The sequence below is a fragment of the Coffea eugenioides genome, chromosome 9 (assembly GCF_003713205.1).
Source record: "Coffea eugenioides isolate CCC68of chromosome 9, Ceug_1.0, whole genome shotgun sequence".
Taxonomy (NCBI): Eukaryota; Viridiplantae; Streptophyta; class Magnoliopsida; order Gentianales; family Rubiaceae; genus Coffea; species Coffea eugenioides.
In genome coordinates, this window is record NC_040043.1 from 14,354,421 (window position 1) to 14,368,950 (window position 14,530).

A 14,530-nucleotide genomic window follows, 5' to 3' on the forward strand; every position below is an offset into this window, starting at 1 on the left:
ACTCGTACATTTTTAGAATATATATAAAAAGAATTAATATATGTGTGCATGAAGCTCAATTGAATTCGATTAACTTTGACGAGCTTTCGAGTTTCATATATTAAAGTCGTACTCGACTCGTCAAGTAGCTTGAACTACTCGAATTCGAGCTTAAACTTGACCAATGAAAAGTTTTAGAACTTTGACAGAGCAAACTCATGAGCTACTTAATTAACCTCGACACCCCTAGTTTTACTTAAATTGGGTGTCTCTGTTCAATCTGTTTGGTTAGATTCTTGAAGTTGCATAGGAATTGGGTTCATAGTTAGCATTGCCTTATTGAAACATGTGTTAGTAGTATGAAGTCAAGAAGTCAGATTTGTTTTGTCTTTTTTACAGGCCTGGTGCGAACCAATCATAAAGTTGGTCATTGCACAAGGTTAGTTTTGCTCCTTCTCTGGTCCAGTAAGTTGCGCCAACTCTGCTTTCGTGAATGTTATCTTTTGTTCTCGAGAACTTGAAAAGACTTGTGGCTCTAATTGAGGGCCTCCTTGTTTGTTCATCAAATTTTTGAGATGCTATATTTAATTCCGTTGCGTACCTATTTTCTTTGCTAACAAAAGAGCCAGTTTTTCCCCCTCTCTCTGCAGTCTTCAATATTTCCATGTCAATTCTTCCACACGTCATAATTGCGATATTTTGACTTTTGTTTATTTAGCAAAAAAAATATATTGTGACTTCTCTTTTATTTCACAATATAGAATTCACCAAAAGCAATTTCAAGAAAGAAAAGAAAACCAGCATGATTGTGACTTTTGTATTATTTCACAATAGAAATCACCAAAAGGAGTATCGTCTCTTCAAAGTTTCCTTAGTTCAAATATACTGTCCCAACTCCCAAGCTCTCACCTAAATTGAGCTAAGTGATCAAAAGGGCATGATACAATTGGAGAGGGGAGATTAAGTTTAACCTTTGATTGATGCAGAGTAGGAATATATTTCAATTTTGCCTTAAATCAATACTTGCTAATAGAGATTGACCGGCAAACGTGGTTCTGGGATCATAGCAAGTGGAATCCTTGGATGAGTTGTGAGTCCGTAGTGTTCTTCCATGCAAATTTCCTCTGGTTTCATGCCATGAGGCAATTTCCAGTTGAATCCATGCAACAAGTTTGCCAACATTGATCGAATAAGTTTGATTCCAAGGTTATAGCCTGGGCACATCCTCCGACCTGAGCCAAAGGGCAGTAACACAAAGTTTTGTCCCTTCATGTCAATATCCTTCTCCAAAAACCTCCCTGGAATGAATTCTTCAGGAGAATCCCAATACTTTGAGTTCCTCCCTATACTCCATGTGTTTATAAACACCGTTGTTCCTTTAGCAATGTTATAACCAGCAACAGTGCAATCCTCGAGGGCATAACGGGGCGAAAGTAGCGTTGCCAGTGGATGTAACCTAAAAGTTTCCTTTATGATCGCCTCTAGAAAAGGCAGTTTTGAGAAATCAGCCTCTTCCACCCACTTATCTCTCCCTATCACTCTGTCAAGCTCTTCGGTTGCCTTTCGAATGAGACGTGGATGTTTGAGAAGTTCATTCAATGCCCATTCTACTGTAAGAGCTGAGGTTTCGGTACCACCAACCAGCAAGTCCTGGCCATGATCAAATAATGGTAAAGTTAGTCCTGCCATGATTAAATATTGGTGAAGTATCATGATTTACAACAGATTGGAAGGAAAAAAACTGTTGGATCCTAGATCCAAAGCTAGACTTATATATGTGAATAATTATGTATTGCAAACTGTCAAATTAGATTAAATCCAATTAAGTAATTAATTATAATTTAGATTTTAATGTATTTCATAAGATATTGGCTATGTATAGAGACTTATGAATAATTTCTATTTGAATGATGGATCAAAATAGAAATACTAAAAGATAATAGAAAAGTTATTTATATTATAGTTATACTCCCCGGATCACATGCATTTTTATGTCGTATACTTTGGTATTGCAAAATAGTTCTTATATCTCAGATACCAGAGAGAAATTGAAGAACCCTCTTTAAGGATAAACCAATACATGTTGATTTGAAAGACCATCCTAAGATTTAAAGGATTCAAATAGCAATGAATCAATATGAATCTAGTTAATAGTTTGTTTTTCAGAGATTAGTTTTATAAATGTTATGCGTCTATATCATAGTTGTATTAAAAAATCTCCTATTGGAATCTTGGAAAATTTAACAAAGCCCTCTTAATCAGAAGGATGAAAGAAGACAATTATCTTTTTTTTTTGGAGGGTGAAGACAGTTATCTTTAATAGAACGTTCTGGTCAGCAACACATTGGTAAAGTTAGTCCTGAACATGACATATTGGAAAAGTTAGTGCCTCTATGATCAAATATTGTAATACTATTAATCTAGAAAGGAAATAAAAAACTCTTAATTAGAAGAAAGGAGACAGTTATCTTTAATGGCACATTATACTAAGCAAGACTGCTGGCTTTGAGATTCAGTAACTTAAAGAGGCAAAGAGACCTAGGAATTTGATTAAACAATGAGAAGAAAGAGCACCTGAATTAGCCCTTTTATCTGATCTCTGGTGAGTTTAACCTGGAGATCTGGATCTTCAGCGTATTGCAATAGAATGTCAACCATGTCCTTAGGGATAAAATCTTTCTCTGTTTTCCTCCTGGCCTGGTGATCATCAAGCACATGGTTATGGAATCTATCAAATTTCTTGTGAAGTTCTTTCATTTGCTTTACATAACCTTGGAGGTCAAATCTGTCGAGCCATGGTATCCAATCCCCAATATTGAACACACCACTCAGCAAACACCAAGTATCTATCATCTCTTGGAATTCTTCAAAGGTAGGTAGAGATCTCTCCCCTTCAGATTGTGCAAAGTACTTGTTACTCAAGACCATCTGGCTTGCAGTGGAGAGGGTAAGACGTGTTAGATGATCTCTCATAACTACTGGCTTTCCTGAGAGAGCATACAAGCTAGAAATGAAAGCACGCCTTTCTTCAATGCGTATGCTCTCGAAGGAGTCAAGTCGCTTTGGATTAAATATTTGGGTAAGATAAAGTTTACGAGCTTGTCGCCAGAATGGACCATAAGGTGCCCATGTCAAATCGGAGCAGTTATAGCTAGTGTATTTGCCAGCAGCAGTTGTAGGCCGAGAAGCGAAGATGTTGTCATGTGTTTGCAAGAATTCTTTTGCCATTTCAGGGGATGAAGCTACTACAACAGGGCTGGAACCAAATTTTAGTTGCATGATTTCTCCATATTTCTGGGACAGCAAGTGTAAGGATTGATGTGGGATTGAACCTAGGAGTTTCAAGTTGCCAACAATAGGCCATGGTTTTGGTCCTGGTGGATGATTTAGCTTTAGGCGTTTGCGAGTGGATACTTTTGAGAGAAAAGCCAATGCAACAACCCATGCCAAGGCTAAGGGCAGCCAAGTCTCCATCAGGGCTGAAATAAGTTAGCATGGCAATGAACTCCACTGGGTGTTTGAATGCCGATCTCCAGTGGGGGCTTTATGCACACGGTCATGATTGATAAGGTTAATCTGTGCCACATCCATTAATTGGCTTTGAATTGATTCTTCGGATAATTTCGAAAACCTTCCCTAAGGTGTTTGTGAATACCGCTTGGAACTTCTAAACTTTTGAAAATCTCATTAACCTCCCCAAAATAAATTCTTTTGTAACATGTTCAATGACTAGGATAGGAATGGCAATGAACGGAGTCAAACTCAAGTACAGAATGTATTCAAGCTAGAGCTCGATGAGCTTGAAGACATTACTTGAGCTCAAACTCAGTTTAAGCTCATCAACTTTGAAGGTCAAGTTCGGCTCATGTGAAAGATAAAGGTGCTCAAGAAGCAAATTAAGATCAAATTCCAGCTCGAGTGGTAAGACAATTTTTTCTAAAAATATAGGTTTTTAGGTAATTTAACAATTACCTAGATGCTTGAATTCGATTCAATAATTGACTCGAGTATCAGTCAAACTCGAGTTCGAGTAGAGCTTTGACTAAATTCCTTGCGAGTAACTCGATTCATCTACCACCCCTAACTAGGAGCAAAGTAAGATTAAATGATTCATTTAAGTAAAATGAGCATATTTTTTTTCAAAATTGCCCTTTCAGTTGTCTTGTTCCTTCCTTATCCAAAATCCTTATTAGTATTAATAAAAGATTTAAAATCCAAGAAAATTTTGTGTAGTGTTTGTTATTGTAATGCAACTAAATATAACAATATATAACAACTATTAAGCAAATTATTGTTGAAATCGGAACGGACACTTATGTTGCTCGAAATGTGTATGAAGAGAGTTGAGATGAAAAGAATTGAAACATTGATGAACATATTCTAAAATATAAAGTCAAGAAATAGAGAAAACTAGATTGGTCACTAGTGGTTCTAATTGCAAGGCCAGAACCAGAAATTTTTGAGAGCCAAAACTAAGAAAAAAAATTGAGAGCGGAGGAAAAAAACCCAAAAACAGGCTCTACTTCGATAGTGAAAGTACAACCTCTTCCAATAATATGAAGGCAGTGAAATTAATGCGGGGAATGTGGTTGGTAAACTGGCATAAAAGAATTACACTAAAAAATATAAGCTCCTGAATTGGGACTAATATATGCGACATTTTCATTAAAACAGGCCAAAATTCAAAAAAAAAAAAAAAGCAAAAGAAGAAAATCATGCCAATTCTTTTGGTTGGAAAGTATTTTTCCAGAATAAACCTATAGCATTGAGGGTAAAAATATTGGTGACTTTGATGTTGACTTCAAATGAGAGAGGTAAGTGATATTTTTAGAAGTTTAAGAATACTACATAATTATCAAAAACCCCAACAGATGTTCCATATCACTCATTGCTGTAGCTCAGAAACCACGAATTGTCTTTGAACTTATAATTTCCACAGCAGCCGTGTCCTCTTCAAGTTCAATAGGTCAAGATTATCTCATGGGTATGCCCATCAAATCATTTTTTTCCCATTAACACACTTTGCTACAAGCCTCTAAATATTTTCCAAACATCCCAGCTTTTCAATTTTATTATGGAGTAAGTCCCCCAAATAGTCATTCAAATTTTTTACTAATTCATATTTGATCCTTCATCTTAAGAATGGGACATAATGGCCGTCCAACGAAATTTTTTAGGCTTAATTGGTCCCTATGTGACGGAACTGGTAAGAAAATTCAAATCTCATCACCACTTTGATCCAACTTTTTGGTCTAAAAACCACTGGTAAGAACCAATTTGGTCTAAAAAATTTTGTTGAAGGATCATTCTATCTCATTTTTAAGTTAAAGGACCAAATGTGAATTAGTTAAAAAATTGAAGGACTATTTGGAAAATTTGCTCTTTATTATATTATGTCACTTCTTGCCAGACACAGACATGTCTTTTGTCAAAGTCTTGAAGTCGTAGGGATGTGAAAAATCATTGATGCGTGCAGCATTATAACACGTCTTGCCGGACATTGACATGTCTTTTGTCAAAGTATGGGATAATTTCATGAACCTTCCTTAACATTTTTCATAATTGCAAGAGCTCTCTTTAATTTTAAAAATTACATATCACTCCTTATTTTTATTGTTTATATAATAATATAAGTCCAATAAACTAGATTTTTTTTCAAAAATCCTAAATTACCCTTTAATACAAAAGTAAAAAAGAAAAATACAGTATACTCGATCCTTTTCTTTCACACTCTGCACAAATCCACCATCCCAATTCATAACAACCACCTAAGTAAAAACTCTAGTTCCAAATCAAAGCAACTATCCAAAGGATCATCAATGCTTGCCACAGAAAAAAAATATATGGTAAATTTTTCATCTTTGATCCTCCAACCTGTTTCAATCATTAATTTCATTATTTTTTTTCTCTATGACTCCGAGTCTTTTCATTTCAATTGAACTATTAATTTTACAATTTCAATTTGGTAATATCTATAAAACTGAAGAAAAAAAGAGAGGATATGACAGTATAATAATTAGAAAAGAGAAGAGTGGAGCTAGCCAAGACATAGATAAATATGATTTTTTTTTTGGTTTTACAAATATATTGTATTATACTGTAAATTGTCTATTAAGTGAAGGTCATTATAAGTACTTTATTATGTCAAGGGAGGTAAGCATAATTATTTAAAATTGAGGAGAGCAGAGTAAAATTATCAAAATCTCAAGGGAGGTTTTTTAAAATTATCCCGTCAAAGTATTGAAGTTGTAGGAATTAAAAAATTGTTGATGCCGTACAGCACGATCACACTTCTTGCTAGACACAGACATGCCGTTTGTCAAAATATAGAAGAAGTAGGAATCTGAAAAATCGTAGATGACGTGCAGCATTATCACACCTTAATTTTTTTTTTGGTCAAAATGATCACACCTTAATTCGAGAGGGTTGTTTCAAGCTTGCTAAGCACTAGTGCTGCAATTGCGTTTAGATTGTTATTTTTTTAAAATTTTTGTAAAAAAATATATTATAATAATTTAATATATATAAAATAATAAAATAATTAAAAAATGTGTTCAAGAAAAATGTAAAAATTTTCTCTTAAAAAACCTACAATCCAAATATTGAGATTCCAGGGGAATTGAACGCTGGAAAAAAAAAACAATTGAAATCCATGCCGTCTTGCCTAGCGTTATTCTTGCTTCCCTTTCCATTATTGAAGTCTTGATTATTTCTTTTCCTTCCATCAATTTTGGAGGAATTTCACATTCCACTTTTGGCAAATTTGGTAATTTATATCACTCAATTTGGCAAATTTCTTCGTAACAGTGCTAGTCAAGTTAGGACTAAGTTTAAGAAAATGGAAAAAATCATATGGGGATAAAAATGAAATGGCAAAAACTTTGACACTCATTTAAGGGTAAAAATATATACACTATTAGTGTATATAAGATTAATCAAAATACTTATAAGAATACTGGACAAACATTCTTTAAAAGCATTTGTTATAAACAAATTGTGGAACCAAAAATTTGGTTATATTTCGTGAAATCATGGGTAATTTACACCTCTAAGATCAATTACAACCCTAAAAACTATTTAATGTATTCATGAATCAACATATCATATCAAGAGGCACATTATTTGTTCTGAAGCATATATACATAACAATACTTGTTTTTTGGGGTAAGTATACATACTAATACTTGTAACTCTAACGTACACCAAGTGCAGTTCCAAAATAATACTAGATTTGTAAGAAAATCAACCTAAAGCATCAATTAAAGTACAAGGAAAATCTAAATTTTGGAATCGCAAGACCAATCACCATAGGCACTACTAATTGACTTGTTAATAGGCACATTTGTCAGTTCTTGATTATGCATTCTTAATCTGGTCCGCAAAAAACACAAAGGAGATCAGTATTCTTACTCAAAAAATAAATTTCTGCCTTCAAGCATAAATGAATGCAGGTATCTAAACACACATGCAAAAATTGAAGTTTAAATACCAAAGCAGAAGGAGCATCAGAAGCGACTTTTTGCCTTAAAACGCCCAGCATAGTAGACTTTGATCTGCTAAAGCTATTTTAGACAAAATATAAAGTACCCAAATTCATATATTTCAATCTTAAGAAGACGAATTCAGAAAAAAAAAATCAAAATTATGAACAAGCAAAAGCAGCAAGCAAAGTAAATAAACAAACAAGCAAAACGATTGCGATCTGCGGAGGAAATCTAGAAATAAAAAAAAGCATTCTCGTTTAAATTCCAAAGCATGAATATGACAAGAAAAGCTTGAACAAGCGAGTCAAAAAAAAAAATTCCAAAGGGCTATTTAATTTCCTTTTATTTCTCTTAAGTTTATCATACTCCTACTTCGAGCAGTTCATAATGAGGAAAAAACATGAATATGACAAGAAAAGCTTGGACAAGTGAGTGTAGATAGAAATAACTTCATTTATCTGTAAAAGATAAAAATATGCTACATCTAATGTTCAAGAATGAAACCACAAACCACAAAAGAACAAATAAGTCACAAGACATCAACTTTGCCTCTAGAAGTTCGCAATCTTAGCGCTAATCAACTACATGGGACGGCTACATGCAACCATTCATCTGGTGGTAATGGCAATCTTCCAAATTTGTCTTTGTTCCCTCTTTCAATGGATCGCAAAATATCCTCCAAGTGATTGAATCTGACAAGTTGTTCTCCGCCACTTGCCCTTCTTGACATGTGGTCATCATCTGGCCATCACAATCAACTGATGATGATGATGACTGTTCACAAACTTGCACTTCAAAGGGCTGTTCCGAATTTTCAAGATTTTCGCATATATGTTCTGAATTCTCCATTCCATCAATGGTCGAATTGAACCAATGTTTTTCAGTATAGGATGAAGGAGCTTCTTCTTGGATGACTGATCCCAAATAATCACCATTTCAACACGTCATTGACTGTACACCATCATCCAGCAATAAACTTGTATATGTTTGTAGCAGTCTTGTATCTCCATCATAGTCACAATTAACCAAATTAGGCAATTCCATAGGTCCGCTTGCCTGAGTTGTTACTAGCGAGCTTTCGGCCTCATTCATTGGAGGCCAAGGATTGTTACATGACTTCTTACTCGCTTGTGAACTTTCTTGTTCAAGATTCATCTTTCTCTTGCCCTGGACAACTTCACGGCATCCACGATTTCCAACCTCCTTTTCTTTCGCAACCTTTCATTTCTTTGCAGATTCTTTGACTTTGGTATACTTACAATCATCCATTATTATTCTACAAGAACATAATCAGTATTATGACTGCTTTTTAACCCATTCAATGATGCACCATCCAGCGAATACTCATACATTATCTAATGCATTAAACACTACTATTAATGCAGATTTCTGGCACCCTCTTGGCCCCCTATACCTGCATTTTACTGAGAAGCTCCTGGAATCATTTGTTCTCACAAAGTGTGACACAATTGCTGCTTGTATTACGGAAAGGATCCTGCAAATGGCATATTGGCAGGCACTACACTTACGAAGTTAGCGCCATGAAGAGGGATAACCCTATGCAATTCCTCCCTGGTATTCGTAGGATTGATCATATGGGTGAATTACCCAATCTGCAGGTATTTTTGTTGTCAACTCCGCAATCAAAGCACTAAGGGGAACTAAAGTTCCTATCGAGTGGCACGAGCTGGTTTTGGGACACGGATTTGTCCCTTGGTTTAGTTTTATTTTATGGTTGCTGTGCAAACGAAGATTAAACACCAAAGGTAGATTGAAAGCATGGGTCTCTAGTATTTGTGCCCTTTGTATTTATGCTGATGAAACTATGGAATGCTAAATAACTGCAGCTGTTTGGTGGCTCTGTAGACAATGGAAATCTGATTCTTTTGCACCATACTTAGACTAGTAGGAATGCTATCTATTGGAGGTATAATATCTCCAGTTTGAAAAGAAAAGGTTGTAAGATAAAGTCAAACCTCCCACCATTTGACCATGAATATGTCAAAGTAAAATTCCAAATCGTTAGTTGACATTCTAGTTAGATTTTCACAATTTTGTTTTGAATTATACTATTCTTAGGGAGACAAGTTTTAAGATAGTGTTAAAGTTTACTTTTCTTTTTTTTTTTTTTCCGAAGCGATAGAAATTTTATATCATCACAAAACTATACAATTTTGGAGCAAGGGCTCCTATCTTTACAAAAGTGCATTTAGCACTATGGAGTGGCGTAGTTCCATTCCATGTCACAAAAATTCAAAAGAGCACTTTTGCTCAAACTGTAGCATAGGCTATCAGTATCCTCATTCAAACTCACAAAAGAGCACATTCGAAACCATAAGGTCATTTTCTGGATATCCTCCATAATAGTAGCTATCTCTATGCTACCACCTTTCCCGGTTTGAAATTGGTTCGTCATCTTCCTGTTCTCAAACTGACAAGTTGTCAGCCTGTGCAATAATAAAAACCTGCTCAACTAAAGTTAATTTCTGTAGATAGTGGTAAGCAGGGTCGAATCCACAGGGATTGGGTGTAACTGTTTGTTTTCAAACCCACAGTAACAAAGGGGATGTTTTTGTGCAGAAGAGGACAATCAAAGAAATTTAAATAAAATCTAAGAAACTATTAAAAATTAAATAACAAGTTACTAAAGTCAAATGAATGATAACTAATGATCTAGCCAAGAAATAACTTCAGCAACGGTTCACCTAATTGATCATCGATGCAAAGCCAATTCCAATGATTTACTAATAAATAGGTTATAACTGCCAAACAAGCGATGACAGTCAACCCCTGCTTACTGTGTCGGTGATCAAGGTACGTCCGTTAATCACTGCTCTAATTAGGAAATAATTCTAGGTACGCCCGTAGGATTTAATTTCCCAATTGCCTTACGTATTAGAGGAGGCCTATTCTAACCAAATAATGCACTACCAGGGTTATTTCAGATTAGCCCGCGTATCTCCCTGACACAAACCTAATCATGCCAGTTGCCACTATTTCAAGGCAATTAAATAATTATGGATTTAAATGCCCTAATTGACAATAGATTACTAAATTAACTAATTATCCGGATCCAAGACAATCAATTAATTAAATAACCATAAGCATAGCAATCAAGAAATATGCGAATATCAATAAATAAAAGAAAAAGATTAAATTAAATCGATCTCACAATTTTTAGGCGACTCAAAGCATTCGTTGTTTCTTGACTAGAGTGAGGAAATTAGTTCATATTTGATGAATAAAATCTACAGGAAATTGAAGAGAAAGCAGCGGCCATTGTCTTTTGAAATTGGGAAAACTCAATTCGTCCAAAGTAGTGATACGAAGAAGGATTCAGAATTGACATACGTAGAAGGAAAAGAAATTACTAAGAACCAAAGAAAAGTCAAAGAGCAAAAAGCAAAGAAAAAAGAATCATCCAATGCATTCACGAAGGAAGCAACAATTACTAAAAGTCTCCACTACCCAAAACTAAAAAGGAAAAGTCAAAGGCTAATCTAAAAGTCAAAAGCTAAAAAGTCAAAGGCTAATCTAAAGTACTCCTACCAGTTCTCTACTCTATTTCTTCTTTCTATCTAATGCCTGGCCACCGTGCGACGGCTCCCGCCCCCGAGAGAAAGAAGAAGTTCCAGTCCTTCGTTCCTTTTCCTCTTTTATGTTGTCATCCGTAAATTACCAAAAAGGGTCGCGTCTTCTTGTTCCAAAAATGCCCCTGGACGCCTGCTACTCGAGCTCTTTCCTGATGATTGCTAAATTGGCACTTGTTATGGTGTTTTCGATCAAATCCCTAAAATAAATGCAAATTGCCAAAATTGAGTAGAATCTAACAATTAATCCACATCAAGTCAGGTAATAGGGGAAATTAATAATAAAATAAATGATAAAATTACAACCTATCAATTCACCCCACACCTAAACCATGCTTGCCTTCAAGCATGAGAACAGCAAACAAGTACCAATATTTGACAATGGTCATTGCTCCGTCTACCATATTGCCAAGATACCAAAAAAAATATATATCAAGCATCAGTGATCAATACCCAAGAAACATCACCCCGGTTAGTTTCTAAACCAGAAATTCCTTCAATTCTAGGTTAACCAATCTAAGAAAAAGGAATGACACACAACATTTATCAGCATATGGTCCAGTTATTAACCAAAATCTCAACATTAAATCCACAAATTGGCAAGCTGATTTTTATCACACACTAACACAACTTTCACTTCTTTTTTTCATTATTTATTTATCTATTATTTTTTTTCTTTTTTTTTTCAATAGCACAAAAGACTTAGTCTCTAGCCATCGGAGCCTTTTGACCCGAACTCCAACATTTGCCAGATGAAGGAGCTCGGTTACTTAGCTCCTATCGCTATACGACCACGTACTCATAGAAATTATTACTTTTTGATTCGAGAATCGACACTTTAGGTGAAGACCCCCGGTTACTCAGTAGTACCAAATAGCGGAGTACAGTCAACTTTATTTCATAATCAGATAACACAATATCTCACAATATCACAAAGAAAAAATAGCTAGCCTCATTTTTTCCAAACATGGAGAACTAAAGTTAATCACTGGACCAATTCACATGAAAATGCCAACAATCATTCCCAGTACCTAGGAAAGTTAACCAAAAATTATAAGAGTAAAACAATCACCGATATTCACTAAAGCGATGTTCTTGGACTCAACTACATTAACTTGATGCACTTTTAGTATTAAAACTTGGCAATAGCAGAATTAGAGTCAACAAACCAACATCAAATCTTGGCATGCACTTACGAGCTAATCACTAAAAAGAAAGAAAGAAAATGAACGAGAGGTGGACAAATAATAAATTAAAAATAAAGAAAAAAAACATCTAAAAACAAAAAAAAATCTAAAAACTCAAAATTAAAGACACTAGCACCATAACTGCTCTCCCCGCACACCTAAATCCTACATTATCCTCAATGGAGGTAATAAAGTAATTAAAACGAAGAGAACAATGAAACTTCCCTGTTGAATGGCTAAGGGATAGGAGGGAATAGTGGAGTGAAACCGATGTGATAGAAGTATGCGGCCAAGTTCTGAGACATCTCAACTCAATTCAACCAGCAAATGCAAAACTCTGTCCACCCAAAATCTCAACAAATTCTTCAATTGGACAAGAACAACTCAGTCACAGATGCCCAGCGGTCAATTAGGTAGCCAATCACAGAGGAGTAATAAATTATATGCAAACTACCACAACCAGTACCACTGGAGCACGCACAGGTAATCAACAAATCAACCAGTCAATCCAAACTACTGAGAAATCCCAACCAACACCAAACAATACTAGCATTTAGAGGAAACCAAAATGGCAATCAATTTGCACATAACTCCCAAATAATTCCCAAATAACAGATGGGAAATCAAACAAATCAACCCCACCAGTGCAGTATAGGGCAACCAAGTAAGAAAAGGGCAACAACAATTAACGAACGATATTTTAGAAATTGATGTCCCAGAGGATTAATTAACGGCAGGAAAAATACAATACCTCCACCTGTCAAAATTAGGCAGATGGTGAGAGCTGGTGGAGCGTGGTTGACGCTACGCGTGAGGGAGATGGAGGGTTGGCGGCACATGGTGGTGGCCGTCTGTGGGCTACGAGCAGCGGTTGCGGCATGGTGAGAGAGCAAGGGAACGAGGAAGGGTGGCGGCGCGCGCTCACAAGCTGGCTATGACGGGGAACTCGACTGCGTGCTAGGGAAAAGAGAGGCAAATGTGTGGAGCAGCGTACAGCGGCGGCGGCCTGGAGTACAATGAGCAGCGCGCGAGAGAGTGGGGCTACAGCTGTGCGCGTCGTCGATGGTGCGGTGGAGAAGGAGAGCAAGAGAGGAAGAGAAAGGCGCGCGAGGCTAGGGAGGAGAGGAGAGCGGCGGCAGTTGCTTGTGGGTTTTGGCCAAGAGAAAGTGAAACAAGGGAGAAGAAGGAAAGAAAAAGGAAGAAAGAAAGAAAAAGAAAGAAAGAAAAGGAAAAAGAAAAAGAAATAGTTTTTTTTTAATTTTTTAGTTTTTTTTAATTTAAAATTGTTTTAATTTTTTTGTTATTATTATTAATAAAATTTATTTTTGAAATTCAAAATTAGAAATTAACAGGAAATTGAAAATTTTTCTCAAGTCTTGAATACTTACCTTTCCCACGAACGTGACGCGGGCACGTCAAGAAGGCACGGAATGAGGAGCTTTCCAAGTTACTTGACGCGGGCACGTCATGAGGACAAGAACCCCTTCGACAAATCTGACCATGAGCTCTTCATGGGACTTGACGCGGACACGTCAAGGGGATCGAAACCCTTTTGACAAATCTGACCATGAGCTCTTCATGGGACTCGATGCGGGCACGTCAAGGGAATCGAAACCCTTTTTACTAAGCACCAGGAAATCGCACTGTGTCACGCGCCCAGTTGACGCGGGCGCGTCATGTCAGAGGGATGCCTATGAATCATCAAAAACGAAAATTGAAACAAAAAAGCAGTCAAATCCAAGGAAAACATATTTAAACTAACAAACAAAACCGAACAAGCAACTAAAAGAAATTGGGTTGCCTCCCAATGAGTGCCTTTCTTTAATGTCTTTGGTTAGACATTGTCATGTTTGTTCAGGGAGGATAAAATCTTGTGACTCGTTTCAGTGCTTCATTCTCTATGTAATCCTGATAGCCCTCGTAAGTAGAGTAATCCTTGAATACACGAGTTACGGTCTTCCATGGACTAATAGATGGCGCCAAACAAGTCAACAATGATCTGAATTCTCCACTCACTCCTCCATCACACGCATTTATCGGTTCTAAATATTTTGCCATTGCCACTCTTAACTTATTCCTGTCATGAAATTTAAAATTTTCTGGTATAATAAAATCAATCTCAGTAATAGGAGTTGAAGAATATGAGTCAGGAAAATATTGATTAAGGAATGGAGAAGATGTCACCGTATTTGGAGATTGTACACTGGATTCATTCACTTGGACGAATTGATTTTGCGGTCTCATTTCTTGCACTTCACCTTCCTTTTCAACTGCATCTTTAGATCCGTTT

General features: G+C 36.1%; 1 protein-coding gene and 1 long non-coding RNA gene across 2 annotated transcripts; one reads left to right on the forward strand and one right to left on the reverse strand.

Annotated features, from left to right (window-relative positions):
• Positions 1-766: 766 nt before the first annotated feature.
• On the reverse strand, positions 767-3,474 carry LOC113783342 (flavonoid 3'-monooxygenase-like). The gene is made up of 2 exons (XM_027329446.1): positions 2,554-3,474; positions 767-1,629 (listed from the first exon to the last, which is right to left on the reverse strand). The coding sequence occupies exons 1-2, from the start codon at positions 3,451-3,453 to the stop codon at positions 1,006-1,008; spliced, it is 1,524 nt and encodes a 507-aa protein (XP_027185247.1). The 5' UTR covers positions 3,454-3,474; the 3' UTR covers positions 767-1,005.
• Positions 3,475-8,347: 4,873 nt separating this feature from the next.
• Positions 8,348-9,355, forward strand: LOC113783766. The gene is made up of 2 exons (XR_003469968.1): positions 8,348-8,712; positions 8,849-9,355. It is a non-coding gene; the product is annotated as an uncharacterized LOC113783766 (long non-coding RNA).
• Positions 9,356-14,530: the final 5,175 nt, after the last annotated feature.

Excerpts from the sequence above, each read along its gene's own strand:
- LOC113783342 (XM_027329446.1), bottom strand. The coding sequence starts at position 3,453 with ATGGAGACTTGGCTGCCCTTAGCCTTGGCATGGGTTGTTGCATTGGCT. Across the intron at positions 1,630-2,553 it reads AGATAAAAGGGCTAATTCAG|GACTTGCTGGTTGGTGGTAC; the intron begins GTGCTCTTTCTT and ends GATCATGGCCAG.